The 26,152-nt window shown below is 42.9% G+C and overlaps 1 protein-coding gene across 12 annotated transcripts in view; it reads left to right on the forward strand.

The window, feature by feature from the left end:
- Nucleotides 1-26,152, forward strand: part of LOC132082512 (poly(rC)-binding protein 3-like) — a 496,107-nt gene that overhangs the window by 452,066 nt on the left and 17,889 nt on the right. For 9 of the 12 annotated variants that reach the window (XM_059487243.1, XM_059486931.1, XM_059487391.1 and 6 more), the window contains 8 exons: nucleotides 4,815-4,946; nucleotides 7,618-7,746; nucleotides 8,559-8,702; nucleotides 13,350-13,406; nucleotides 13,891-13,966; nucleotides 15,743-15,795; nucleotides 24,013-24,182; nucleotides 25,442-25,862. In XM_059487243.1, the coding sequence (XP_059343226.1) occupies nucleotides 4,815-4,946; nucleotides 7,618-7,746; nucleotides 8,559-8,702; nucleotides 13,350-13,406; nucleotides 13,891-13,966; nucleotides 15,743-15,795; nucleotides 24,013-24,182; nucleotides 25,442-25,538 (858 nt within the window). In that variant the 3' untranslated portion in view covers nucleotides 25,539-25,862. Of the gene's footprint in view, nucleotides 1-4,814; nucleotides 4,947-7,617; nucleotides 7,747-8,558; nucleotides 8,703-13,349; nucleotides 13,407-13,890; nucleotides 13,967-15,742; nucleotides 15,796-24,012; nucleotides 24,183-25,441; nucleotides 25,863-26,152 lie in introns of those variants that run through there. The other 3 variants (XM_059487553.1, XM_059487634.1, XM_059487717.1) reach the window with 3 other exon arrangements.

Below are 26,152 nucleotides of genomic sequence, written 5' to 3' on the forward strand. Positions count from 1 at the left end.
ATCAACTATATGGCTTGGACTTGTAACTTCACAGCATGATCAAAAACTAGTCTTTTTCCTGATACTGGTCCACAATTTCAGGTCTAATAATCAGACACCTTCTTTTCGCTCCTCACCTGACTTTATTAATGAACAGCTCATGCAGCTTTGTTTCAATGCCAGTTCTGGCCATTAGTTTAGATAATTCTTGCCTTTCCATCCCTGAGGTTTCCCTTTCTAGATATGTATTTAGAAGCTGATTTTATCCCCACATACCTTTGCTTTTGCCAGAGAGAGTGATCCAAGCCCAGTCTTTCAGAGGATGCATTCCCCACCCCTCTCATGACTCTAGTAGTCCCTTTCCACCTTTTTCCAGTTACATTTTATCTTGAATGTCTGTGTTAATTGTGGACAGGTTGCAAATGAAGTTCCACAAAGGCTTATTTAACAGTATTAACAGTCCCCTATCCTACTTATCACACTGTCATATCCCTGCCACTGATGGAAATGGCTCACCTCCTCCTAGTTTAATTCTTTGCACACTCCCGTGCTTTGCCTGGTGGGTGTCCCCAGCTCCTGCTGAGGAGTTTCCACCTCTTCAGTCTTGGCAAACATTCCTGTCAGGCTCCAGACAAATGACTTTTTTTAATGCTGCAGGTGTTAATCCCATTTATATTTCTTCAGTCCTTCATGGGTTTTCAGATCTTCTGCGTGATATTCCAAACTTTCAGTATGTTGATAAAATGTCTTACTTTTGTGGCTCGGCACATTTTATAAGAATGCTTGGGGAGGTTTTTGCCAGTTATTAATGAAATAGTAATGATTTTGAGGTTTAAGCCTGCAGAACCACAAGTAATTCTATCTAACCCAATTTCTAAACCTCCTATTGTGATCTCTTTCTCCTCTTCATCTCCTACCCATCGTGGATCAATCCCTTTTTCTCCTAAGTTTAAGAGGTAGCTTGGTGCACAGTGCCATACCCTCCAGTCCAGAGAATCCTGGAGAGAGCAGTGTCTCTGCTCTCTATGGGAAAAACATGTTCCTCATCCTGTAAAATGCTGAGAGAATCATTAGCACAGATAATCCCTGCCAGTTCCCACCAAAATGAGTACCCAGTGGAAATAATGATGCATGTTTCATTCAAACATCAAACACTGCATGGCATCAGATCCCCAGCCCACCACCCAACACCACGTAGTCTTTGAAAGTGCTGTAGGTAGCAATAGGCAAAGAAAGCTGAAATTCAGGCGTCTGGCTGTATTTTGCACTTATTTGCACTTGCAGGTTTTAGAGGGTAGCCTGGGCTCTTCAAATGGGCATTAGCAAAGGAGTATTGGCAATCTCTGCAGATCAAGTACGGCTCTGAAATATCTGTATTTAGTTTTAACATAGTTGGTTTGTGGTTTATTTAAAAGAACAGCAGTAAAGAAATATGTATATATAATACATATTGTATATATAATACATTATATATATATAGATATAAAATCAGTTAGGTTTCCTATAAATCTTCCTGCCAATAAAATGAGGTAACTGTAATGCTCTGCAGGCAAAATAAAGTGCTGTTTCAAAAATTACAAATTAGCTAGCTACCAAGTGCTGTTTTTCATGCATATGCTGGAGATTTCTTCAGCATATGAAGATTCAGTCCAGCTCTGGTTATTGCAGCTATGTTGAAACAGAAGAAAAAAGGTGCATGTGTAAGACTGCTGCTTTGAGGGACTGTTTTGGTATTTGTCATGCACACCCACATGAGACCTTGAACCCTTAATTTCCACCCTACAGCTGTATACCTAGAGATAAGCAGGTGTAGGAAGTCCTGGAATGCTTTTGTAATGTTAGTAAAAATTTCAAAATATGTCAGAGAGACAAAAAAATGAGAAAGGTTGGGTTTATCTTCTGGTTTTTCTGTAGCCTTATATGACTCTGCTTTGACAGCCTTCCTAATGGAAGTTGCTTTTCAAGCAGTCTTATGATGAATTTACAAGCTAAGTAGGTATTTAAATGAATACCTAAAGTGTTCACTGCAGGGCAAAGAGTTGTTAGAAAATGACATTAACCCAGGCAGACCCCTGGAACTGCAAGAGGAGACATTTTAGTGCAGTCATTTTTGGACTGGAGGCTGAGACCCACGAAATGTAGCTGTAACTTCACTGGTGAAGCTGTAACTTCAGTGGGGCAGCTCTAGCTTTGCTTGTAGGTCTGCATAATACTCTGAAAGCACATGATACTGAAGCACTGGAAAAGCCAGCAGGCACAGCTCGGTAGTCAGACCTTCTCCAGATGAGTAAGAAAAGGAATTTTGGAATCCTTGTTCCTCTGTAAACATCTATGAAGCACTTGTTTGGCTCTAGGAAGAAGAAGAAGAGAAAAGGTGTTAAAAGCAGTTAGGGTGATACCTTTCTGACAAACATAAATTCCTGCCAGTACAACTGTGATCAATGCTGTGCTGGTCATCTCCAAGGGAGAAGCCACCTCACAGAATCCTCCTTGCTGTGGAAATTGGACAGTTTAACATTTTCTTTGAAACCAGAAAAAAAAAATTTTTTTTTTCCTTGGAGGTGTGGTAGAATTCTGAGCTGCCAGGTTAGTTTTGGGAAGCCTTATGTGCTATGACCTGGGGATGCCAAGAGCTTCTGCTGGCTCTTCAGCACTTCCAGGCTCCCAGTTAGTCTGTCTTGCTGAGGAGCAGCCCAGCAAGCCAGGAGAAAGCCACACAAGGTCCAGCTGTAGTGTCTGCCTGAGCTCTGGAGGAATGGATGCAATGTCACAAAAAGTTAAGAGTTAAATAAATAAGAATCTCCCACTTTGAAAGATGACTGTTCTGTGGGAAAGTCCTGAGCCATCCCTACTCAGAAGCCTACAGTTCTGAGGAGGATTTTTTTTCTGCTTGTTTCTCCTTTGTCATGTTTTTAAGCTGGAATAATTCCTGTATGCACTCCATGCTGCTGAGCCCCCATGTTTAGATGTTGCTTTTCTTAAATAGTGAGGACAAAATAAAGAGAGCAGTGGTTTCCAGTTCCTGCAAAGTGCTTTTGAAGGCAGAAATTTCAGTGAAGGCTTTGAGGCCAGGCTGCATATGATATGGAAGTAGGAGAGTTCGTGCTGTGTGGCTGAACAGAATTATTCACCTACACGTGCCTCCACCTGACACAAACATGATACAGAGATGTCATCTTCCAGCTGAAAAATCAGCTTAACTTCATCTCGGATACATGGGTACTGCAAAATTCTGTTATCCCTCTGGCTTTATTTTGGATTGCAGTCTCTCACTGACACAGCCACTAAACAGAGTATGAGTTACTACTGACTGGCAGAGGAATGATTTAGTAGCTATCTTGTCACTTGCAGCAATGCCTTGTTCCATTCAAGATTTTATTTTCTTCTCTTTTAAGCTAATTAAGGTCATACTAAGCCTTTTCTTGGATGGAAGAGTGCTGCCATCAAAACTGGGAACATACCGTAGGAGTCAGTGTTGGTGTCACAGGGCTCCCACGCTGGTTCAGTGAGATGTGCAGAGTTGCTTGAAGTGCTGAGTAGTTGTGTTGTAGATTTTTTTTTTATAATTTGGAGTCCTGATTGCACAATATTGGCAGGGTTGGTTGGTTGGTTGGTTGGTTGGTTGGTTGGTTGGTTGGTTGGTTGGGGTTTTTGTTTTTTGTTAAAGTGATAGTCTTTATAAGCATAGGAAATCACATCAGATCTGTCTGACAGAGCTCTTGTTGCATCATAAGTGACTTAATAGGAAATGCATATTTTCTCATCCCTGTCCTAGTCTTTGGTAACATTCCTGTGGAGAGTATAATAGCTGTGCTGTGCCACCTCACAGATGAGTCTTCTCAGCTCATAGCTAGTGTTACCAAAACTCTCTGAAATTCTCATGAGTTGTTGAGCAGCTGCAGTGCAGCTTGTGGCTTTTTACTTTTTCATCCTAGGTTCCCTCAAAGCATCCCACTGATCAGTGGAAAGGTAAAATTTATCTTTTCCTCTGTGATGAAATCTTTAGAGGGATTACTTTATCTTGCCTACTAGATTTTGAACAAACAAAATATATTTGAAACAATTTAAACCTTGCAACAAGTTGAAGTGCTTATGGGAATGTGTAATGTAGTCTCATTGGACATTGGGATACACAGGTGTGTTTCATTACCTGGACACAGGCAATTACTGTTCTGCTGAGCTTTTTGTACTTTGGTTACATAACCATGATGGAAAATATTTTAGAAATTGTGTAGTACAATACATAACTATTGTATACAAATATTTATGGACCTGCTACAAAAGAGAATTTAAATCTAGAGGGCAGCAGAAGATTTATCAAAATCATCTGATTTTCTCTGCTTCAGATTACTCACATGTTCTTTGTCATTCCTTGTTTTAACCATTTTCCTTTGAATACAATCTGGGAAGAGACATGAAATGTAGAGATATATTACACAGTATAAATTTTCTAACTGAGGTGGTGGAAAAGAGACCAAAACAGACTGAAACAGGTTTTGGAAGCCTGTGAGTCCAAAATCCTCTTTGCCTTTTCCATCTGTTTTGGCTGGTTTAGTGGCAGACCCCACCTCCTCCTCCTAGTCCTGCCCTCTGGTGCCACAGCAAGGATCTTACAATGCCAGACATCCGAAGGGTTCCTCTGGCACAGGCAGCTTCAAGCTTACAGTGTAGCACCGGCAGAGCTGTGGTGGGCTTTCCTTACCACAAAAACCAGCCACAGCTGGTTGCACACTCCCCAGGTCTCCACAGACTGCCTGGGCATTTGCTGTGAGCCCTTCAGTGCTCACCAGGAGTGACAAATGCCCCGCTAATGCTGGCTGGCACTGTGATTACAGGACATCAACGCTTCGATGACAAACAGCTCGGTGACAAGCAAACCGCCCGTAACACTGCGGCTCGTCGTCCCAGCAAGTCAGTGTGGATCCCTCATAGGAAAAGGAGGTTCCAAAATCAAGGAAATCAGGGAGGTAAGTCTTGGGATGTGTGGTGGGGACACTGGCTAGCTCAGCATCCTGCTGCAGTGTGCCCTGCCAGCATCACCCACTGCACTTTGCTGATCACACCAACATGAGCATGTGTCAAAAAGCCTTGGTCTGGGAGAAGCAGGGGGTCCAGCACAGCTGCATTTGTACTTTTCTGGACACTAAAGACCACATGTGAAATAGAGAAACAGCTTTACAGTGTATAAAGTCTTTCATGCACAATTAAGCAAAACAACAGTGGCAAATGGCTTTTCAAGTTTCTTTTCCAGCACAGGTCCCTGCCCATCAATACTCAGGGGACCCCAAGTCAAAGAGTTGCAGCCATTTCCAAGTTAGTTACCACCCCTACAGTCAGAGAAAAGCCCAAGCAGCACTGGGGATTCCAATCTAATAGACCTACTTTCTAGAAAAGTGTGATTTTCATGCTCCTTCTCTGTTTCTCCTTAATGTCACTGGGCCACAGGTGACCTGATTTGATGCATTCCAAACACATGCAGAATTTTTCTTAGTCCAGAATTTATCTAGAGGTATTCATTCAGGGTGCTAGGAGCCACTCTTTTGTCTAACCAAAAAATGCAAAAAGTACCATACAGTGCCTGTTTTAACTCTTCCATGCATGATTGATAACAATACAGCCCATGCCAAGCCAAGGATCTAGTGTTTGTAACCACTCATACAAGAAAATCAGGTACATGCTCAGTTTTATAGAGAAAATCTGAATAGGACATTTCAGAAAAATGGATTGTTATTCTGGAGGACAATATTCATTCCAACATGGGATGAAGTGTTGAATACTAAGATAACATGTTGATCACTTTTTTTTAATTTGCATCAAAATGTATTATTAATTAATTAATTAATGTCAAAACAAAAGCTTTTGACAGGTTCTACGAAGTTGAAACTCTGTTTTTTTTAAAGTAAAATGTGGATCCAAGACAGTAGGTTTAAGGAGCTTTTAAGTTGATTTCTTAGTTATGTTAAAATAGAAGCAGGCATGAGTGTGAACTGTGTGCTAGTGATTGCTTAGCTCTAGGTTTTACAGCTGTCCATACTTTGGATTTTATATTAAATATTGGTAACTTCACTCAGAGCACTGTGAGAATGTGCCCAAGACATAGGTTTTTAAAGGTGAGATTGGTCTGTTGGCTAAATAAGTGACTGAAGTGATTGTCCTGGTGAGCATAGTTTCAGGAGCAATTGCCTGTAGTCTGGTACAAGGAAGTAAAAGGATAGGTTTTGGCCAAATAGGTGTTTTGATAAGGTTAATGTAGCAAGAAGTCACACTGCACATCTTCCTAAGCATAAGGATAATGGACAAAATATTACTTGTTTTTTGCTACTGATAAATGACCAAAGTCAGAGAATAAACAAGATCAGCACTGGGAGTAAATGCATAAATCACTCTGGTACTTGGCAGTCTTTTGTGCTGGATGCACAGATACCCAGGAATGTGCATTAAAAAGCAAATACCAGGAAAGAGGGGGAAATCAAGGAGCATCCAGCCCAAGATGTGATCTAATGTAATCATCACACAACATACTGGACAGTTGCAAAAGGAGGGGTCTTTTGTGTTCAGTCATGCACCCAGAAACAGTAGGGTTACAGTACTATTTTTGAGATAAGATTATGAAAAAAAAGAAAGTAAAAGCATGAGGGATTAATCAAATTACAGTGAAATTCCAAAATCTGTTATGGGGCATGGAATTGATACTTTGGCCTTAAACAGCACTAGTGAACAGAAGATGAAATCAGTACATTAATCAGTCTTTGGAAAGAAGGATAACATGTGTTGTGTATAACTAGCAGGAAAACAAATTAACTCCTTGCTGACTGACACAAAGGCAATGGTTACTGAAAATACTTGTATTTTAAAGCCCAAATGCTGCATTGCATAACAGTCAGGAATAGATCTTTTGTGCAATATGTTAAAGAGCTTGGTCAACATCAAATGCCTGTGTTTTTCTCTATTCACTGAAAAGGTCTTCTGTGTTTGTTTAGTAATGTCAAGGGTTGTTTGGGCTTCCTTTTTTTTTTTTTTAAACTAAAACACACTAGTGCCAAGATGAAATTTACAAAACAGTGCAAAAAAGAATCCCAAAAGTGGCTCATTACTTTCTTGGTTTCATTAATGAGCTAAAAGTTAATTTAATCAACACTAATTATGATTTAGAAGTGCTTCTGTACCATATAGCATAAGGAAGCCTGAATTTCAACAAGAGACACAAGTCAGCCATCAGTAGATTAAAGAGCCATTTATCAGGAGATTAAAGAGTGACTCATTTGATTAGCTGAGCTTCTTCAATTATTGGGGTTTGTTTCTTCTTATTTTTTTATTATTGAAGAGTACTTCATTTCGCCCTTTTCACTTTTTAGTCAGCATTGAAACTGTCAGTCTTTGAGAGGGTTAAAATGCTTCTCATGAAGTTTAGGTCTCATCTGCTGAGGACTAACCTCCCTGGGGTGGTAGTGTTGGCAGGCTGGCTTGAATGACCAAATCCATGTCCAGGGTAGGAGTTTCCATACGGGCTCTACCGCATCCAGCAAAGAAAGGACAAAAAGTTTAGGGGTGCACCCCCTCTGTTGTCTCAGTGAATGACTGGAGAGGTGCCATTGCCTGCATGGCAATGACAGTGTCTTTGCCCTGTCTCTGCTCAAGTCCACAGGAGCGCAGGTGCAGGTGGCAGGGGACATGCTGCCCAACTCGACGGAGCGCGCCGTGACCATATCCGGCACTCCCGACGCCATCATCCAGTGCGTCAAGCAGATCTGCGTGGTGATGCTGGAGGTGAGTGGGCACCCTGCGCGTCCCTTCTCACTCAGGAGATGCTCAAACACATTATTAATAATTGCCAATTGCCCTGGGTTCCCCTGAGGTGCTGCTTGCCCTTCCTGAGCCAGGGATTTCCAGAGGCTCAGTTAAACTCTGCTTTTCCTGGTGTTTGAGGGCCTCTTGCAGCAAGATTTAGCAGTCAAAGGCTGTCATGATATTGTTGAACAACAACCAGGTCCAGAACAGAGCTGCAGGCATTCTGAAAGAAACACATTTTGTTCTGATGTAGAATAGGGCAGAAAACATCCAGGTCTTGTTTAAAATAAAAATTATTCTGACCTGCCAGGACTTTTTGCTTCCTTAGGGTCAGGTCATTGCATCAGACCAGTAAGTTTCATGTTGATGGCAATTTTTTAGCCCTTAGATTAAATGATACACAAAATAAATTTATATAAAAATCTGGGCCTTTTAACCCTTACTGAAAATGCCCATAATTTCCAAGGCATCGACCATGCCCCTGTTTCATGAAATGCCTTAACTTGTGTAATGAAGCTTCATAGCTTCATCTGACAGTGGCAGTAATGAAACCACAGATGTCACCATTGCCTCTTTTGGCCATGCACTCAGGTCCTCAGCTCCTCCCTTGAAGCCCAGACAGGAGGCCTCTAGCATGCTTTTGGTCTGATGGGGTGGGGGGCAGGGTGGGCTGGGTGGGTTACCTGCATGCCTTGTTGTCTGAGGTGACCAGTGTTTATAAAAAGAGACATCGTTTTAATACAAGCTCTGCTTTGTTTTACATTTTGACCGCTTTGTGTTTTTGTCTGCAGTCCCCACCCAAAGGTGCCACCATCCCCTACCGTCCCAAACCTGCCTCTGCACCTATCATTTTTGCAGGTGGCCAGGTAAGAGCAGACACCATTTTGGCTTCAGCTGGAAACCACACCGTCCTGGCCCAGCCTCAGCCAGCGCCTGTTAGTTTTCAACTTTTTCTTGCCTGGTATAGTATGGATGTGCTTTGTCTGCTGTGTGTGCTTACTGTTTGCAGGACAGGAGAACACTGCATTGCAAACTCTACACAAAATTGTGACGACCTGGTATTTTACCAAGATTTAACATTGACTTCTGTAATTAAGAAAGGTTCTCCCTTCTGCAGATTGAGAGGTGTCCAGATCAGGAGCTCACTGAGTGGGGCAACCCTGCTTATTGTAGTGGTTGGGGTTTTTTTTTTTCTCCTTAACTTGCAGCTTCACTAGCAGTATAAGCAGTTTTGTCAATTTTGAGATGATGAAACAGCGGGACATTTTTGCTAATGAAAAGTGTAATTTTTTTCTCATAGTTTTCATACTTTTTGGGACCAAATAGTGCTTTTTGCAGTAAAGATTTACACACACATAATTTCCACTGCTTGTAGTCCCTCAGGACCAAGTAGCAATGGAATTCCAAAGTGGCTGCAACTGCTTACATGGAAGCGTAGACCTTCCCAGCAATGGTATGGAACAGCCTGATTGATAACCCAAGAACACCATTCCTGTTTCTTTTTCATGTAAAGAAGTTTTGATGATTCCTCCTTCACCTTAAGCTGTATCATTCAGGCTGTATCTCATCTGCCTTTAAAAACCCACATGCAATTGGTTCTTCTGTGTCTTTTAGTAATGTCTGAAATGGGTCTGCAGTGTGTGACAGAAGCATAGCAGGATTGCTCTGCCGTCATCTATTGCAGGGGGAATGCAGCTTTCACTGAAGAGCCAATGATAAATAGAGCTGATAAATCCCCTAAAAACACCATGGGAGGGTCACAAGGGGACCTGTGTAGCCTCCAAGCTTCAAGCAGTGGTGGAGGAGTGAGACGCTGCAAGCCCTGCCTGACTCAAGGGGAAATCGACCCCATAAACCCAGCCTAGAGGAAGGCAGACATCTACTCAGGATTAGCATATGTAAAGCCGCTCTGGCAGCAAGGCACCCCCACCCAACCAGATCTTTTCCCCAAGGTGATGCCAAGGTCTCTTTTTAAGCAATTACCCAATTACCTGCACAGTGGAACACCTGTCACAGGGTGTGGGCTGATGGCACAGACTGTGTCCCACCTCGGGCAATTTGGAGATCATATGAGAAGCTGGACATGGAATTCCTGGTGGGGCTGAGTGCCCAAGGTGCTGCTGGCATTGTTGGTGTGACAACCTGTGCCACCACAATCTGCTGGTGTGTAAGGAAGCTCTTGCACAGGAGCACACACCTCCCAAGCAAATGCCAAAATGCTTCTGACAGCCCTTGTCATGAGCTGTCTCTGATTTTTTCTGTCTCAGAGTTTTACTTTCTATTCTCTAATGATTTGTTCTGTTGGATATCCAGATTTTTATAATCTGGATGTAGTCGCTTTCAATGTGTTTGAGCCTACTTCTGTTATTTGTTGTCATCAAAATAAGAAATCTGCTTCTTTAGTGACCAAATCTGAATTGAAATGTAAAATGATGAGCCAGAAACTGGTCTATGACTGAAAGTTCAGAATAATATACTCCATATATGTAAGTTTACACTGCAGTGCTTTCCTTTAAGAAATATGTGTGTATATATGCAGCAGCCCATTCTATCAGTGTTGTAATTGCCACTGCCTTCAAAGACTGCATATGATTACTCAAAATCATTGAAACTGTTTGCTAGAGGGTGCTGAGCAGTTCATATAAATAATTGAAAGTATCCTATTTTCAGGTCTAATAGCTCTTGTCATCTTCAGTTTTATCAGTTTAAAGTGTTCTCACTTTTCTAATGCAACCTTGTTGATGTGAGAAAGAATGGAAGAGGCAGACACCTTCTGTGTGCTTTGAATTTCTCTGCTCTGACTAAGCAGAATTTTTAAGAAAATGCTTAAGGTGTGTTAAAGTGGAAAGCCATTTTAGCTAGGTTTCATAAGTGGAAATTAATACCAAAAATAAAACTTTATTAGCACTGTTAGTGCCATTCAACCTTTCAGCTAAGCTATCAGAAGTTATTTTTCTATTCTAAATTACATCATTGCTATCTTGAAAGGATTTTGTTTGTTTAACACTTAGTAAAATAAGTAACATTAGCTAAATATAATCTCTAGTTTTCCTTAAGAAGTTGGGGTTCTTCCACTCTAAGTATTGCTTTTAATTCTCTTGTGCTTCTTTGATACTGCATTGCATAACAAAACTAAAAGGAAACTGAACACACTGCCCTGCTCTTCTCCTATTGTTATTTATCATGTGCAATGGTTAAATTGGACATTTCTACCCTGTGTGCTGCACTGGTGGTACTGAGAGGGTGCAGCTTTGCTTTATATCTGTCACCATTATGATGGTCTAAATTGAGGGAGATGTGCAGACCAGGTCATCCCTGCTGTTGCTTACGTTAGTAGGGAAGTTGCCCTTGACTGTGATGGAAGCAGAACCATAGCCCATGCGCTCAGTGGAACATTACAGGACAGATGTGTCAGCAGCCTCTAATCAGGCCTGAGCTCAGCAAGCCCCAGCCCTCAGCCCCAAAAACACGATTCCCCTGACAAAGGGTAAAGCAGATACTGTTTTCTCAAGCTAAATCGATCAAATAACCTTTTGGCAGCCTAAGAAATGAAAACCTTTCTTTCTCTTTTTTTTTTTTTTTCTGGGAAAGAAAATTCAAGGCTCATCATGTCCATTCTGGTTTGATAGTTTTCATGGACTACCAAGCAACCAAGTAAACCTGGTCTGAGCACTAAATATTCATTGTTTTTATTACCGCTCCAGTTTTTTTGCTTCCTCCTATGTACACATGGAAGTATGAGGGAGCAGAATGATGAAGGAAGGGGTGGCTTCTGTTGGTTTGCTGGTGACTTTTTGTGATGGGTTCTTCCTGGTTTACTGACCACTGCTTGGAAAACAGCCATGTAAAAGATGTTCTCTCAGCTGGGTTTGAAGTACAGCTGAGACCAGAAAAGACACTTGTGACCCAGCACAGAGGCTCAGACACCAAAGCATGGTTTCCAAACCCACTGTTTGCCCACAGTCCCAGCTGTAACCTCCCTGAAGCTGCTGCTGGGCTTGGCTGAGCACAGAGCACCCCCACCACCACCACTCCTTCCCACTGAGGTTGTCCTCATTTGGTGAAACAGTTTAAAAAGTTTCACTTGCTTGAATACATGTTTTCTTTAGACCCACTGATGACGGTGATCACTTGTTTTTGTGGAATAGAACCTTTCTTAGTGATATACAACTCATCAGTGATGCCCATTCCCTGTAGATGCACATGCATGTTTGCCCATGAGCCTCCCATTGAGCCTGGTACACACAGTTTTTTCCCTGAAAACTGCTCATGTGCATAATGTTTTCCAGATTATGGCCTGGCTTTATAACTAATTTAAAAACTAAATTAAATGTTTCTTCTCCAAAAGGGAAATTCTGCTACAGAAATGTGCATCATGCAGTTGAGACATTAAAGGTTTTAATATCCGAACTCCATTAAATGAATTGTTTTATCATTTGCAGAGGATTCATTACTTTCTAAGAGGCCTTTTGTCAAATAAGCATTTTGCAAACTAAGCTAATCAGCTCTGTTCCTGTTTATAATTCTCCCACTACAAATATTTATGTTATAATTTGTCCTTCTGCTTTCCTGCCTGTCTAAGCACAAGCACATTAATTTTTTTTCTGAAATGCTATTCCTTTCATACATAATAGAAAATCATAAACTCTCTGTAGTTTGTTGTTTGTTTTTTTTTTTTGTAGGCCACTGCAGAGAGTTGAACAGGACCAGCAGGAGAGACAAAGGGCTGTGCTAACTGGTGCCAGGCATGCCACCATATCCCTCCTCACTCATGTGCTTTTTTACCTCACCCCGGTGCTGCCAGAAATGATGCCAGACACTTGCAAGGGACTTACATCCCTTGCACTGCTCTTGTGGTGCAGAGTGGCTGGATTTGGAGAGAGGACATCTGGCTTGTTGTGGAAGATAAGACCACCCACTGTGCTGGGGGTCTCCATGATGCTCCTGTCTCCAAACTGGCCTGCTGGCCCTGTGCCCCAGCACTGCAGGACAGGCTGCCATCAGCACACAGGCTCAGCTGCCCACTGGCATGGCAGCCAGGGCATGAACTCCATGAGATGCCCCATGAGTTATCTGTTGCTGTCAGATGAGGTGTCTCAGAGCTGGCTGGCACATGGCCCTGCACACACGTGGCGGTCAGGAGCTGGAGGACAGGGCAGGGCATCCCCTGAGCAGCCCTGTCCCCTCCTCGCTGTGCCTCTGGCTGCTCCGGCATCTGCATCTCCCCAGGTGCCTTGGTGTCACTGGCCACCCCCTGTGCTCCTTGACCCCCTCTCTGTCCTCAGCCCTGCTCCCAGCAGACAGAGCTGGACTAAAGAGAGCTCCTGAGGGCCGAGAGCATCAGGGCTCGGGCAGTGGCTTGGGGTTCTCTGCTTGCAGGGGTACATGGGCAGCCTGACAGAGACTTTTCTGTGCCGTGCCAGGGGTTATCAAGCAGCACAAGACAATTAAACCTCACTCAGTGTGGAAAGCAGTGCAGGTGGCATTTGCTGGGGCGGGCGTGAGAAGCTTTTGTGATGAGAACTGGAATGCTGCTTGTCCCACCTGACTAACCCTGTCTTAACTGTGCTTGTTGTTCCCAGGCATTCACGATTCAGGGGCAGTATGCCATCCCTCATCCAGACGTGAGTCCAGCACATGTAAATTATTCCCTTTTTGTTCCTCTCCCTCTTATTTGTTCTGGGCAGCATTTGCTTTCTACAGTTAGCAATAAAGACATGGCCTAAGGGCACCTTTCCTGACCAACATGGTCTATAGCCAAGTGTTAGCCCAGCTACATCTCTTACCTTGTGTAATAATCGCTAGAAAGTACAATGGCCCAGGAACAAATGACAGTTATCTTGGTCTTTTTGCATGTGATATATTTGAGTTCCTTTAATATGTAATTCTACAGTAATTAGTTAATATTAACAATAGCCATTACATGTAATAACCGTAGAGATGTCATTTATAACCAGTTTGTTTTGTTTTTTTTTCTCTACGGTAGATTAGAATGAATGATTAAACCTTTTATTTTTCAATATAATTTTAATTAATCCAGTTTTAGAACACGTAAGATGGTTTCTCTGCTCTGAAATAATTCCATTTGATTGGTTAGTTCTAATTTCCCATCCTGCCCTGCAGTTGACCAAGCTTCACCAGTTGGCTATGCAGCATCCCCCCTTTACTCCCCTTGGGCAGACCACCCCTGGTTTCCCTGGTACGTACCCATGACCCCCTGGAGATGTCCTTCTTCTTAACAGCTTTGTTTCCCGTGGTCATTACATCATTTTAATAATAAATGTGGTCAATGACCAGCAATCCTTCTGTTTTTACACATTAATCTCTCTTCTTCCCTCCCGTACCTCTGTTACTGTTCCTTTCATCATTATTACTAAAATGTGCTTAGTTTGTTACTTTTATTAATCACAACTGCTTCATTTGTGCCCTTGGCTAAAAGCCCTGAGTTTCTTCTGTTCAGTCCTTGCAAAGTTATTATGGACCATACAGTATGTACCAGTTGGTTCTGAGGGAAGTGCCTGGGCGTGCTTCTTGTCCATGCTTTGGTGACATGGATCAGAGAGAAGCAAACGTGGGAAAACAGTTTGTGCTCATGGCGCAGAAGCACCAATTAAAGAAACCATGGCATGCTGAAAGCTGAGTTCTTGTAGAGCCAAATGTCTTGAGAGCATCTGCAATCATCACTGCTGGGACAAGTGCCTCACTTCCTACTAGATAACTCAGATATAGCTACAAAATGCCATGGAAATTTAGTTAAGGACTTAAAATTTGCTCCCTACTTAATAAAGCTGAGGCTGAATTATTGATTGAAGAGTGAGATAAGCCTGCAAATGAACATTTATACTGTGCTTCACAACATACATGCTTGGCATCTAAAAACTTCACAGAAGTGCATCTGTACTGGTACATGCTTTGTATGGCAAATAACATTTTATCACATACATCACAAATTCTCTGAGCAACTTGACTACTTGATACTCAGTGTGAAACAAGCTTATGCAATTCATAATTGAATATAAACAAATACAATTAGTCACTTTATTTATTTTTGTATATTCTAGTTAGAAATTACTATTTTTGGCATATCTTTACAGATAATACAATAAACACCAATAAAAGAGAAAATAGGATAAAGATTCATGACATCAAAACATATTTTTGTTTCTTTGTGATGTATCTGATAAAATACCTACAAGTAATACTAAATGGCTTTTCCTAGCTTTGTGTTTTCCTTATTCTTGTCATTAACATCCTGCTCCTTAATCTTTTCCTGGATATATTTGTGAGATGTACGTTTCTGTAATGTTACTGTGTGTTAGAACAGTAATTCCATTTTTCCTGAGCATTTTCCTTTTGTCCACCCAATTTACAAACAAATGTATGTAGCTTAGAGTACTTTGTCCATTCCCCTTCCAAAATTACCCTTCCCAACATTTCTTTAGCAACTAATCCCACATATAATTTCCAGATTTTCTTAGGTTAATTTCTTTGTCCTTATTTTTTTTTTTTTTTGTTATTTTTCATGAACATGTACTCTGTTCAGCTAATTGTTCATTTGACACCCACTTTAATTTTCCATATTCTAGAGTTCCTAGTAGACAGGTCTAATTTCAGCCATACATTAATTTCTCAATTGATGTGTTTAGAACAAGATTTGGAGACTTGTTTTTAGAGGAAGCCCTTCATTTTCTAGAAGCTTTTTGTGATGACTCTCTGGAATCTCATGTGACATTTGTTTCTTTGATGGGTTAAAGGTTAATTAAAATAAGACTCATTTAAAATTAGCCCAGCCCTCTGAGTTTTGCATCCTTTGCTTTCTTTTCTGTTTCACTATCAGTTCTCTATTTTTCTTTGTTCTTTTCTCTTTTTTTTTCCCCTCTCCTTTCTGTATGTTTCCTTCTTTAAAATTTCATTTTTGTGTCTTGCCCTTCTTGCAAACAGCTGGCGTAACATTTTCCCTCTGTCCCCTGAATAGGACTGGATGCCACTACTCCAACCAGTTCCCATGAACTTACAATTCCCAATGATGTAAGTGGACCAATAGTCCGTATCTCTTTCTCTTCTCTCGCTCCTCTGCCGCCAGAGGGGACACGTCTGACCTTGGCTGATGTGCAAACACCAGCCCCAGGATAGACTGTGCAGCACTCAGCCTGTGGGGAGGGGCCTGAGGGGCTGCTGAAATGCTGGATGGCAGGGCAGGAGTGGCTGTCCCCTCTCGTGCCTCTTGGTGACAGTGCCACGGGGCTGCACTGGCTTCAGGAAAGCCTGGGCTCCCAAAATTCATCTCTCAGGTGGCACTGGCACGGGTGGTCTCAGCAGAGGGGCCAAAGGGGCTGGAACAATGTGCAGCCCTGTGTGCTGTGTGTTGGGCTGGAGTCCTCCATGGCCATCTCCACTGAACCACGCATTTACCCAAGATGGCATTTTTCCTGAGCCAGAAAGCTGCTTTGGAAATGTAAAGGTGCAGTATAAGGGTTTATTTAAAAAACAAGGGCTAGGAACATTCCTGCTCCAGCAGCTCTGGGTTGGTTGTGATCAACAGGGCCAGTGTCCATGAGCAACATGGTGCTGAACCTTAAAACAGTTCAAAATGCCCAGCTGATATGCTGGGCATCACATAAAAACGCCTTCCCATTTAGTTTGATTTCATTGCAAACAGGGTTGGGGTCTTTTTTCCATTTTCATTACAAATGAGTCACTTGGAAAATGGAAGTATTCCCCTCCAGTAAAAAGAGTTTTGAAGCATGGGTGGGATCACCAATAGCAATTATATTACTTAGAGATACTTGCAATATTGTGCAAGCCCTATTAAACTCAGTGGCAATGATTTACAGTAAGAGAAAGATACAGAACCACAAAGTGGAGGTGTGAGTGCTGTGATTCATTAAACTTTCTGTTACGTAAAAAATTCCCTGCTGATTTATCAGTTCCTGCTTCACAACCAAATTCATACTAAGCTGAGAATTTTTTAGGAGCACCTTCTTTATCCTTACAGCACAAGTTTCATAATTTCCATTTCAGACAAATGTTCTTGCTATCAGAGTTGTAAATCCAAGGTCACTCTTCTGACTTCTCTTCTTTTGGGGTTCATGGCAGAAAAAGGGAGGGAGAAGGTTGGCCCTGGGTCCTGTAGTGCCATACAAAATTTTTTAAAACCATCAGTTTCTCAACCATGAGGTGTGAAATGCCCAGCTCTGCACTCTCCATGAACAGCAAACACAAATCTGCCTGATGATTCTCATAGAAGGTTTTTATGGCTACACAGCACGTGTCTTGCTGTTGCTGCTAAAGGAGCAAAGCCAAGGCTAAAATGGGGTCAGGCTTAGGAAGAGCCTGCAGGAGCTCTCCAGGTGGTGAGAGGAGTTCTGATGTGTGTATGGTGTCAAGGTGTGCATTAGAGGACCAGGTCAGTGCTGCCACCTGAGCCCTGTGTGCCCCTCTCTGTGTGGGCGTGCCCAGGGCTGCAGAGCAGAGGGGAGAACTGGCTCTTGTCCTGTCAGGTAGCAGGAGCTGCTTGGGAATTTCACAGGTGCCTTCCCTGGGGTCTCCCAGTGTGGCCATGCATACTGTGCCCCATCACAGCTGCACAAGGGCTGCTCTCCAGGCAGCCCAGTGCCAAAAATGTATTTCTTTTTGTCAGCAGTGGTGTGACCAGCAGGACCAGGGCAGTGAATGTCCCCTGTGCTTGGCTCTGGTGAAGCCACACCTCAAATGCTGTGTTCAGTTTTAGACCCCACAGTTCAGGAAAGACACAGTTCAGAAACTGAGGTGCTGGAGCAAGTCCAGAGAAGGGCAATGAAACTCGTGAAGGGTCTGAGCACAAATCCCATGAGGAGCTGCTGATGGAGCTGGGGTTGTTCAGCCTGAAGAGAGGAGGCTCAGAAGGGACCTGATTGTTCTCTGTAACCACTTGAAAGGAGACTGTAGGTGAGTAGAGGTTGTTCTCTTCTCCCAAGTGGATGATAGGAAAAGAGGAAGTGGTCTTAGGATGCTGTACCAGAGGAGGTTTAGACTGGATATTAGGAGAAATGTCTTCACTGGAGGGATGGTCAGACATTGGAACAGGCTGCCCAGGGAAGTGGTGGAATCACCATCCCTGGAAGTGTTCAAAAGGACATCTGGAATTGTTCAAATGGACATTGTGGCTGTGGCATTTGAGGACTTAGTTTAGGATGAAATGATGGTGCTGGGTTAATCATTGGGCTCCATGATGTTAGAGGTGATGTACAGCCTTAATGATTCAAAGAGAAATGAGGATATGAGGGAGACAGAGAGAAATGAGGCATGAGGGAGCAGGGTGGGAAGGCACAGGCACCATCAGTCAGATGCTGTGTGTGGAGGGAGGTCAGGGTGGGAGAGGCAGCAGCAGCTGTGCACAAAGCCTGCGTGGCAATTCGACTTTGCTTTCCCAGTAAATATCTCCTAGTCCAGTTTTGATGGACAGGCTGTCAGCATGGCACAGGGATTGTTTATCTGGCTGAAGGTGAAGGAAGCTGCAGGCCCTGGCCCAGAGCTGCAGTGCAGTCCTGAAGCTGCCCGGGGTTTGTCCCCTGCCTGGGGTTTGTCCCCTGCCTGCTCCAGCTCCAGGGATCCCCTGTGCTGCACGAGTTCCACAGCTTTCTTACCATTGTGCTTATCTGTGTAAAAGTCCAGCACACATGAGAACACCATGGGACTTGCAAATACCCACATGCTCTGCTGCTACCAGAGAAACCAGTGTATAGCTACATGTGCTACACACTTTTATATACTTTTAAAGACCAAGATAATGATAAGCATACCTCAGTAAGAATATGATTGAGCAAAATCAGATATAAAGGCAATGAGGAGATGGGAGTTTAGCCTAGTGTACAGCAAATAGATATTAATACCCTTTTACAATCACTTCATATTAAAATAAAATTTCCTCATTCCCTCTGGCATTTAGGCAGTGACAGAAATTTATTTTTCTGTTATTAATAATTTCTGTAAAAACATCATGCTGCTTTCTTCATGCAATATGCTGGCAATTGCAATTAACCTGTTGCTCAATAACAAAGAGATACTGGAGAACAAAAAAAGTTTACAGAAAGTAATTTTTCACATGCTAAAAGCTGAGGCTTCCCCTCCAAATAATGAATTCAGAAGATTTGCTTTTCTAGGTTTTTTCATAACTTCTGTGTAACTCCAAAAAGAGAACAAAGAGGACACTTCTCCCAGTCCATCTCAGAAGTCACCGTGGTCTTTATAGCATCTCATTTTGATCATCAAAGCCTCTTACAGGGGCATTTGATTGCCTTTCTTTCCTTGCTGGGATCTTGTCTGTCCTTCCATTGCTGCCCAAGTTACACAGTATAAGTGTGTTTCACCTAAATCCCAGAATAAAGTGGCATAAACAAGTCCTTAAAAGAAAGAAGAGATGACACCCTTGGGTGTAGATAACAGGTGTCTTAAGATTTCATAAGTCAATACCCCAAAACATCCATTGGGAGTAAATTAACAGACCAATAATAATTTAAAAATCCATCTCATAAAAATTAGGCACATTTTGCATATATGTGGGAGAGGCAGGGACAAGCAACAGGAAAGCAACTTACCCCACAGAAAGCACTAAGAACATTTTAGGGCAGCTGTAAATCTGATCACTATGCCATAGAAACAGAAGTGTCAATCCATCCAAAATGGATATGGCAGACTTGAAGAATTGCCTTTATTTCCCTATGGTACCTCCAATACTTCCCTGCCAATGAGCGGGACCCACATGTGCAAAATGTTCTCAGAGCTGCCCACGTTTTCTCAGTTTTCTATATGGCTTATTACAAAGTCTGTGCAATTATTATGGTCCAGATTTTGCATTGTTGTGGCAAGGAAATTTCTTAAAGTTATTATTGTTTTGTTCTCAAGAGATACAGAGTATTTAGACTTCTTTTTCCAGGCCCTGCTGCAAGTTTGTAAAGAACTATAATCTGCCTCAGGAGATATTTCCCCCTGTAGAGTACTCTGCCCCAGATCTTCTAGTTAAAAAACAGAAAACAGACCAACCCAAACCTGAAACCAAGAGTTTCAGCCTGTATCTTTCTGAGAAGAGATTGAAGAGTCTCATTCCTGATGAGCACCTGCTTGCTTAGCTAATGCAGAGGCTTTGCCAAAGCAAATGGACTGGCTGTGTTGGCAGCAGGGAACCAGGGGGATCCATGAGTACCTGTGGTCAAGCTCTCTGCTCCTGACAGCAGATACCAAGTTACAGAGGCTAATTCTTGGCCCTTTTTACAAGCACTGCATTATAAGAAAGGAAACTGATTCTTTTTCACCAGTGCTTAAAATCTTCATGTAATTTCCTGTGGCAGTCAATGCTCTGCAGCATTGAACTCTTTCATTAGACTCTGTCAGTGCTTCAGCATTACAGGAAAATTTATTTATTTATTTATATATATATATGTGTAAAGCATTTCTATTTAGCATTATGGGGAAAATAAAATAATGGAAGAGAGGTAGCTGAACCAGAGATGCCATAGCATATTGGGAGAAACTATCAGCATCAGTAATTTGGAGGTGAGACAAATTATAGGAGACCTTCGAATCCCACCCTTTAAGAGTCCAGACTCCTGACTCAGTTCTGTTTCCATTTGTGCCAGCAGAACTTTATATCAAAGAACAGAGCAAAGCTAGAAAAAAGCAAAAAGCAGAACGTATGTTTTAGGGTTGGTTGGTTTGGAGTTTTTTGGCACAAGGAGAAATGAGGTGTGTTGAGTTTGGGCAAGACAGACAGAGGTGGTGTAGAGAAAGTGGAAAGGGAACCATTTTTACTTGATGCTCACAGATCAAGAAGGAGGGTACACCAGCTGAAATTTTTGGGTGTAAAAACAAATGGTGATACTTAACACATCAGCAAGCTCTGGAGGTCACTGCCATGGCCCTTGGACAGCAAAAGGAGAAACAGGTTCAAAAAGAAATTGTCAGGCAAATGGACTATGGAGCATAAAGGTAGAGATAGCACCTACTGCTCAGATGGTCTGTAAGCCTTGAGAGGGAATTTGAAATACCAGCAGAAATTTTATTTTATACCTCACACTGGTTTTACCTTTTTTTTTTCTTGTAAGGGTGGGTTACTGCCACAGTCAGAGACAGACTACTGGGCTTGATGCATATCTGATGTGAGCTCTTCCACCCAAGTGTTGAGAGAGTCAAAATATCGATGCATGTACATGTACATACTGTGTGTGTGTGTATGTACATATGTTTCTATTATAGATATTTAAAATACAAGTATTCCCAGAGTGGGTGAATCTCAGAGTGGGTCAGGTTGCAGGGACCACAGGGCCATCTGGTCCAACCTCCCTGCTCCAGCTGGGTCATCTTAGAGCAAATGGCACAGAATTGTGTCTAGATGGTTCATGAACATCTTCAGTGAGGGAGACTCCACAACCTCTCTGGACAACCTGTCCCAGTGCTTGGTCACTGACACAGTGAAAAAGCTCTTCCTCACATCCTGGTGGAACTTCCTGCGCATCAGTTTTTGCCCATTGATTGCTTCTTGTCCTATTGCTCAGCACCACCAAGAAAAGCCTGGATCCACCCTCTTGGCACTCTCCCTTCAGATTCTGATATTCATGAGGTCCCCCCTCAGTTGTCTCTTCTTGAGGCTGAACAGGCTGAGTTCCCTCAGCCTTTCCTCATAAGAGAGGTGCTTCAGTCCTTCACTCATCTTTGTGGCACTGCACTGGACCTGCTCCAGGAGCTCCATGTCTCTCTTGTCCTGAGGAGCCCAGAACTGGACACAGCGCTCCAGACTTGACCTCACCAGGGCTGAGTAGAGGGGCAGGATGACTTCCCTTGATCTGGGCAGTGTTATTTATTCCTAATGCTCCTCAGGATCTCATTGTCCTTCTTGGCCACCAGGACACACTGCTGGGTCATGGACAGCTTGTTGTTCACCAAGACCCCCAGGTCCTTCACCACAATGCTGCTTTCCAGCAGGTCAGCCCCCACATTTGTTAAATTTCAGACAGTTCCCCTCCGCCCATCTCCAGCCTGTCAAGAGGGTTGGAAGGGCTGCTCAGCCCCCTGGGGTATCGCCCAATCCTCCCAGCTCTGTGTCACCAGGGAACTTGCTGAGCAGGTCTCTGCCCCTTCATCTGAGTCGTTGATGAACACGTTAACACTGGCTCCAGTGTTGAACCTTGGGGGACACCACAAGTGACAGGCCTCCAACAGGACCCTGTGCCACTGCTGATTACATTTATTAGTTCGTCCAGTATTAGACTACAGTGTGTAGTAGGCTTGGTATAGTCTGTGGTAGGTTTGGCTCCTCTCCCAAATGGGCCAGAGGAATTTGGATGCAGTTTGACGATTCCATCTCAGAGCAAGGCATCTCAGGCAAGTTTCTTTATATAAAAAAAAATCCCCATAACTAAATGCCCCTTGAACTTCTTCTAGAACACATCAGCTCTTGAATACTCAGATACTGCTCAAATTTCATTGTAATAACATGTAATGAGAAAGGCAACCCAGAGAGAGCCCAAGCCCCCAGCACTGCTATCCTTCCTGCATGGCAGATGGAGTTGTGTGCTCTGCACAAACCACAGGCCCTGTCACAGCTTGCAGATGGTGTCCAAACATCCTGTTGTCACAGCAATGAAGGGTGACTTTGGAGAGCTTCAGGCCAAAGGTTACCAAACCTCTCTTCCAGACACCAGCATCACCAGTGTCCTTGACCAGTGTGGACTGAATCCTCACTACTTAACTCAAACTCAGCTAGGAGATGGCATGTTCTTTGCACCTGGGTGACAGTCTGGGCATCACTGAGGACCCCCAGCACATACAAGTGGCAATACACTTGCTGAGTGACCCCAGCAGGTGCCTGCTCTGGTGCTCTCCTCTCCTGCACCAGCTTCACTCCCTGCAGACCATGGAGGCCAGTGAGACTGACGCATCAGAAGCAGAGGCTTAGGGATCCCTGTGCTGCCCACAGACAGCCAGTGCGGGCACATTGGTGTGCACACAGACAGACCAGAAGCTTCCTGGAGAAGCACACACCAGCCCTCTGCACTGGCATGTAGTCACACACTCAGAGAGATTCCTTGGGATGAGGACAGGGAGCTCAGCAAGGCCCTCCTGTTGTAGCAGGATGGGAAATCCTGTGTGCATCTCCTGCCACCCCATTTTTCCCCCCTCATGGTTGCTCCTCTTGTGCTTGTCAAAATTTGGTCTTTGTTTCAGCCACCTGGGTATCCACTTTGGCTTTCTGTTTGTCCCTGAGTGTGAAGCAAGGATTGCATTGGGAGGTTTTTCTTCTCTTGGTAAAACATGTGGACAACTGTGAATCTGTTTCTGGCCAGTTACTCCAAGTGCTACAGTTCCCCATAAGGGTATTCAACACATCAGGGCCTGAAGCAGCAGGGAGAGTGGCAGTCTCTGTATCCTGGCATATCCTTCTGCAAAACTGGCAACATTATCCCAGCATCAACATACCTGCAAATCAAAGTTTCCATTTTCTACTCACTCTGGACATGGCTGAGCTTCTCGGGGCCCATCCTTCCTTAACAAAGAACAAAACTCCCCTCCTCACCCTTACAGAAACCAAAACATCTCAGCCTCAGCTGCTGGCTCCGTGCCCACTTGCTTCTGGGGGCTCCCCATGCTGGAGCAGAAACACCCTGGGACACACATGCACACACACACAGAGCTCAGGTTCAGTTCTGTTCACAAAAAAAGAGTTTTGGTAAGTTTCTGTAAAGGAAGGCAGACAAATTTCAGTATCTTCCTATGCCTGCTTCTGCCTGCAGTCAGAGAGCTGTAAATCCCACTGACTTTAATGCACAGTACCTGTCCAAGCAAGAGCCACGTGTATCCAGGGAGATGTAGGGCTGTCAGTGCTCTGAAAAGGTGCAGAGCCACACACAGCAGCTCTGGATGGTCAGCCTGGCTTCCAGCTGCTGCTCTTGGTTTGCTGCTGCCACTGGCAAGTGGTTTGGTTTTCTCACATCACAGCACGCTGCCATTTTCTGCCATGGAGACAGTGAAATATTCTTGAAACGGCAGAAATAAGATACTGACTTAACCATGTAGCAGCAAAACTGGATCTAGAGGCATATGACTATAGAGACCATAGATTGCACTAGAGATTCCTTCCAAACAGCAGAGCAAGAATCTTTTTGTTTAGCTACTGAGCTGCTCATAACTATCTTTTTAGCCATACTACAGATTGCAGTTAAGTGGTTTTTGCTTGTGTCTGTGGCACTAATCTCAGTCTTTGTCCCGCTCCAGTTAATAGGCTGCATTATTGGCAGACAAGGCAGTAAGATAAATGAAATCAGGCAGATGTCAGGAGCGCAGATCAAGATTGCTAATGCCACAGAAGGCTCCGCAGAACGACAAGTTACAATCACAGGATCCCCTGCAAACATCAGCTTAGCACAGTACCTCATTAATGCAAGGTAAGTTGGCTTTGTAAGTGATCATGCTTCTGCGAGATTGCTCTGTCTGCTCTCCAGCAAATGTCTGTCCTGGGTAGATCCAGAAAGTTGCTTTGCAGTGTCCATTTTGCATAGTATTACTCAATTCCTAATGGTTTGTAAAGCCTGAATCATTAGAACCTGGGTTTGATGTTGGCTTACATGAAAAGGAGCGTAATCCAGTGCAATTCCAGCTACATGTTGAATGAAAAAGCTGCAAAATCTGAATATTCATATTATCATCCACCTAAAATATCAGTGGATAAATTAAATTAAATGAAAATCATAAATTGTTTAGAGGAAAAACACTTTTCACAGACCCATTTTACTATCCTGAATGGCAAATATAGTGAAGCAGATTGCAAAATACATTTAATTTACCAGGTGGAAATTGCCATTCAGAGTTGATAAACTGACCTTAGGTTGCTGAAGAGGCACAGGATTTACTTCTTCAGAAACAGCACCACAAATCTGTAAGAAGCATTCCCTAATGAGACAGGGTGAGACTATCTGCTTCTCCCCTTCCTGGTCCCAGAATTAATGAAAGCACTGGCTGTTTACCTAAGCCATGGTGATGGCTTAGGTCTCTTAACAGTTTTTATATTATTATTTAGAAAAATATTAAAATTGATCCCACTTTTATTTGCAATTATGTAGAGAAGAAAGTGTAATGGATATAGTGCTGTCTCATAGATCTCCCTGTAAATGCTGGACTGAAGCAACATATGGTGGGGGAGGGGAATAGCTATGTATTTTATGGCTTTTTTTAATTTTATTTTATTTTTTCCCCCCACAAAATTGCTGTGATATGAATCAAGCTTTGTGTTTAACTATGTTTGCTGTTAAGGTAGTACAAAACATGTGATTTATGTGGGAGCTGCAGTCACAGCAGGTCTGTGGCTTCCTGTGGTCCAGCCTCCTCTCCATCCCAGTTTTGTAGAGCACCACTGCAATGGTTGGAGTGGAGGAATGGGATGTTTGTGCAGCTCTGTGTTACAGCAGACAAAAACACTGCTTTTCATAATTTAGCCTGAAAGCAGCTTCCTAGGAAAAGATACATGTAGGGGTGGCACTGTGAAAACTAAGATAAACCATTTCCAGAATCTTAAAACAACAACCTACAGCTCTTTTGATTTATATTCTTTGTAGCAAATATAAGTCACTTCCGTAAGCCCTGTAATCAAATAAAAATGTGTTCCCTCCTTTAACCCTTAAGGATATGTTCTTCTCTTGGTGTTCAGGGATTCCCCACACATCGAGACGAGAATAGACCCCTTCATTTTTAGTTGCACAAACACCATATGGCATGCATCTGGATCTCGGAAGATAACAATTTAGGATCTTGAAGACAGCTAAAGCATGCAAATAAAATAATGTACTTATTAATGGAGTTGCAGTGAGCTGCTCACCAGAGACAGAAACTCTAGTGAACAAAACTGTTTGACTCATTTTAGAAAAATCTGTGAACTCTCACACTTCTGTTGATCACTGTTTAATGGTTCTTGTGGTGGAATGGGATCTATATGAGGTCTTTTAACATACTTTCGCAAAGAAGAAAACTCCTCAGCAGTCACATACCACGGATCTCTATCTATACCCTGTGAAACCAGAAACAAAGTATTCTGTTCCTGTTAAATTTCTAGATAGAAGTCATATGTTACCATCATCTACAATAAACCATCATATATTACTATGTACCATGTGTTGGAACTGTATTTAGATGAAGTGACTTCATTTGTAATGAAGACTCCTAAAGTAATGTGTACTAAATTAAGCTGTAAGCTAACATAGGCAATTAAGGTGGCTTTTTCATTTTAAAAAGTGACACTGTTCCAGACCTGTCCTTTCACATGAGACATTGCTGTCCAGCCAGGTGCCACCACAGCAGCAGTGTGAGTTCAGTCGCACTGGAGGAGGGCTGAGCAGCTGAGAGGCAGGCAGGAGCTTTGCTC

The sequence above is a fragment of the Ammospiza nelsoni genome, chromosome 1 (genome assembly GCF_027579445.1).
Source record: "Ammospiza nelsoni isolate bAmmNel1 chromosome 1, bAmmNel1.pri, whole genome shotgun sequence".
Lineage (NCBI taxonomy): Eukaryota > Metazoa > Chordata > Aves > Passeriformes > Passerellidae > Ammospiza > Ammospiza nelsoni.